This window comes from Trichechus manatus, unplaced genomic scaffold, assembly GCF_000243295.1.
Source record: "Trichechus manatus latirostris isolate Lorelei unplaced genomic scaffold, TriManLat1.0 scaffold00075, whole genome shotgun sequence".
NCBI classification, from domain to species: domain Eukaryota; kingdom Metazoa; phylum Chordata; class Mammalia; order Sirenia; family Trichechidae; genus Trichechus; species Trichechus manatus.
Window position 1 is genome coordinate 12812348 of NW_004444011.1, and position 1234 is coordinate 12813581.

General features: G+C 37.4%; 1 protein-coding gene across 1 annotated transcript in view; it reads left to right on the forward strand.

Moving 5' to 3' along the window:
* The window catches only part of CUBN (cubilin), a 396867-nt gene that overhangs the window by 75173 nt on the left and 320460 nt on the right, over positions 1–1234 (forward strand). The window contains 1 exon segment of the mRNA XM_004391280.1: positions 555–580. Within this exon segment, the coding sequence (XP_004391337.1) occupies positions 555–580 (26 nt within the window).

The following is a 1234-nucleotide window of genomic DNA, read 5'->3' on the forward strand; positions in this document are numbered from 1 at the left end:
TGTTAGGCACTGTCCTGGGAGTAGGTATGAAAATAGATCTTAAACAAATAAACACACAACTGCATAATTTCAAACTGGGATAAGTATTTTGAAGGAAAGGAACAGAACTGTGACAGAAAATTATAGAGCTATGGACTCTAGATTGAATGGTTGGTGGTAACCTCCCTGAGGTTGTCACATATGTGGTCTGAAGACGAAGAGAAGTTATCAATACAAACAGCCAAGAGAAGGAGGATTTTCAGTCGAGGCACCAACATGGTCCTAGAGCCTGAATGGAGAAAAAAACTTGACCCACTCAAAGAATTGAAAATAGACCACTGTGATAGGAATCTCCTAGTAGGAGAGGAAAAAAGAAACAAGAGTTACATAGGCAGGAGCTAGATTCTGTAGGACCTTGAAGGCCAGGCTAGAGGTCGGATTGTGTTCTAAATGCAAAGAGAAATGATAGAAAGCAATAATGTTCTTAGCACAGTGCCTGGCTCACAGTGAGTGATCAATAAAATTTAACATGATTATGATGGTGGTGATGACCATGACAGTGAGGGGTAGAAGAGCGGAAAGACGAAGGTGACACATTGGAGTTTGAAATCATGAAGGAAGACATTTCTTGGTAAAACTAGACAAGTATCCCTGATTTTAGCAAAGCAGATTAGAAAAAATATCAGATAAAGAATACATTTAACCTACTGATAATGATGTTGGAGGGACACAGTTTCATGAGGCATAGAACACTTTAAAATTTTGACTATAAAATCATCAAACATATTTATGAAGAACAAAGGATAATAACCAAATAAATAGTTTCTAGTCCCTTGTATGGCTCCTTTCATATCTTATCTCTTACCTCGTATTCTCTCATTTGAGATGCGGCTGTATGTCCTCCTGCTCACCCAAATTAACCCAAAGTTAGTCTCCAGGATCAAGTCTGTACTTAGCTGAGGGAGATATCAGTCTGAAGCTCATTTCACAGGAAACCACATGTTAAACACAACCATATGGTAGAGTTCTGTTTTCAGCTTTTGGTTGCACTAAATCTAAGTGCCAACATATTTCATTTGTTTTGAGTTAAGAGTTAACACTTAAATGGATTTTAGAAATTGTTATATAAAAACAAATTTGGATACATAGCAAATATAAAGGCATGAACACACTCATTAAGACAGGGCTTTGATTGGGACCTGATCCATTCCAGATGTTAAAGCTTACTACTTACTAGGCCCTACATCTTACACTT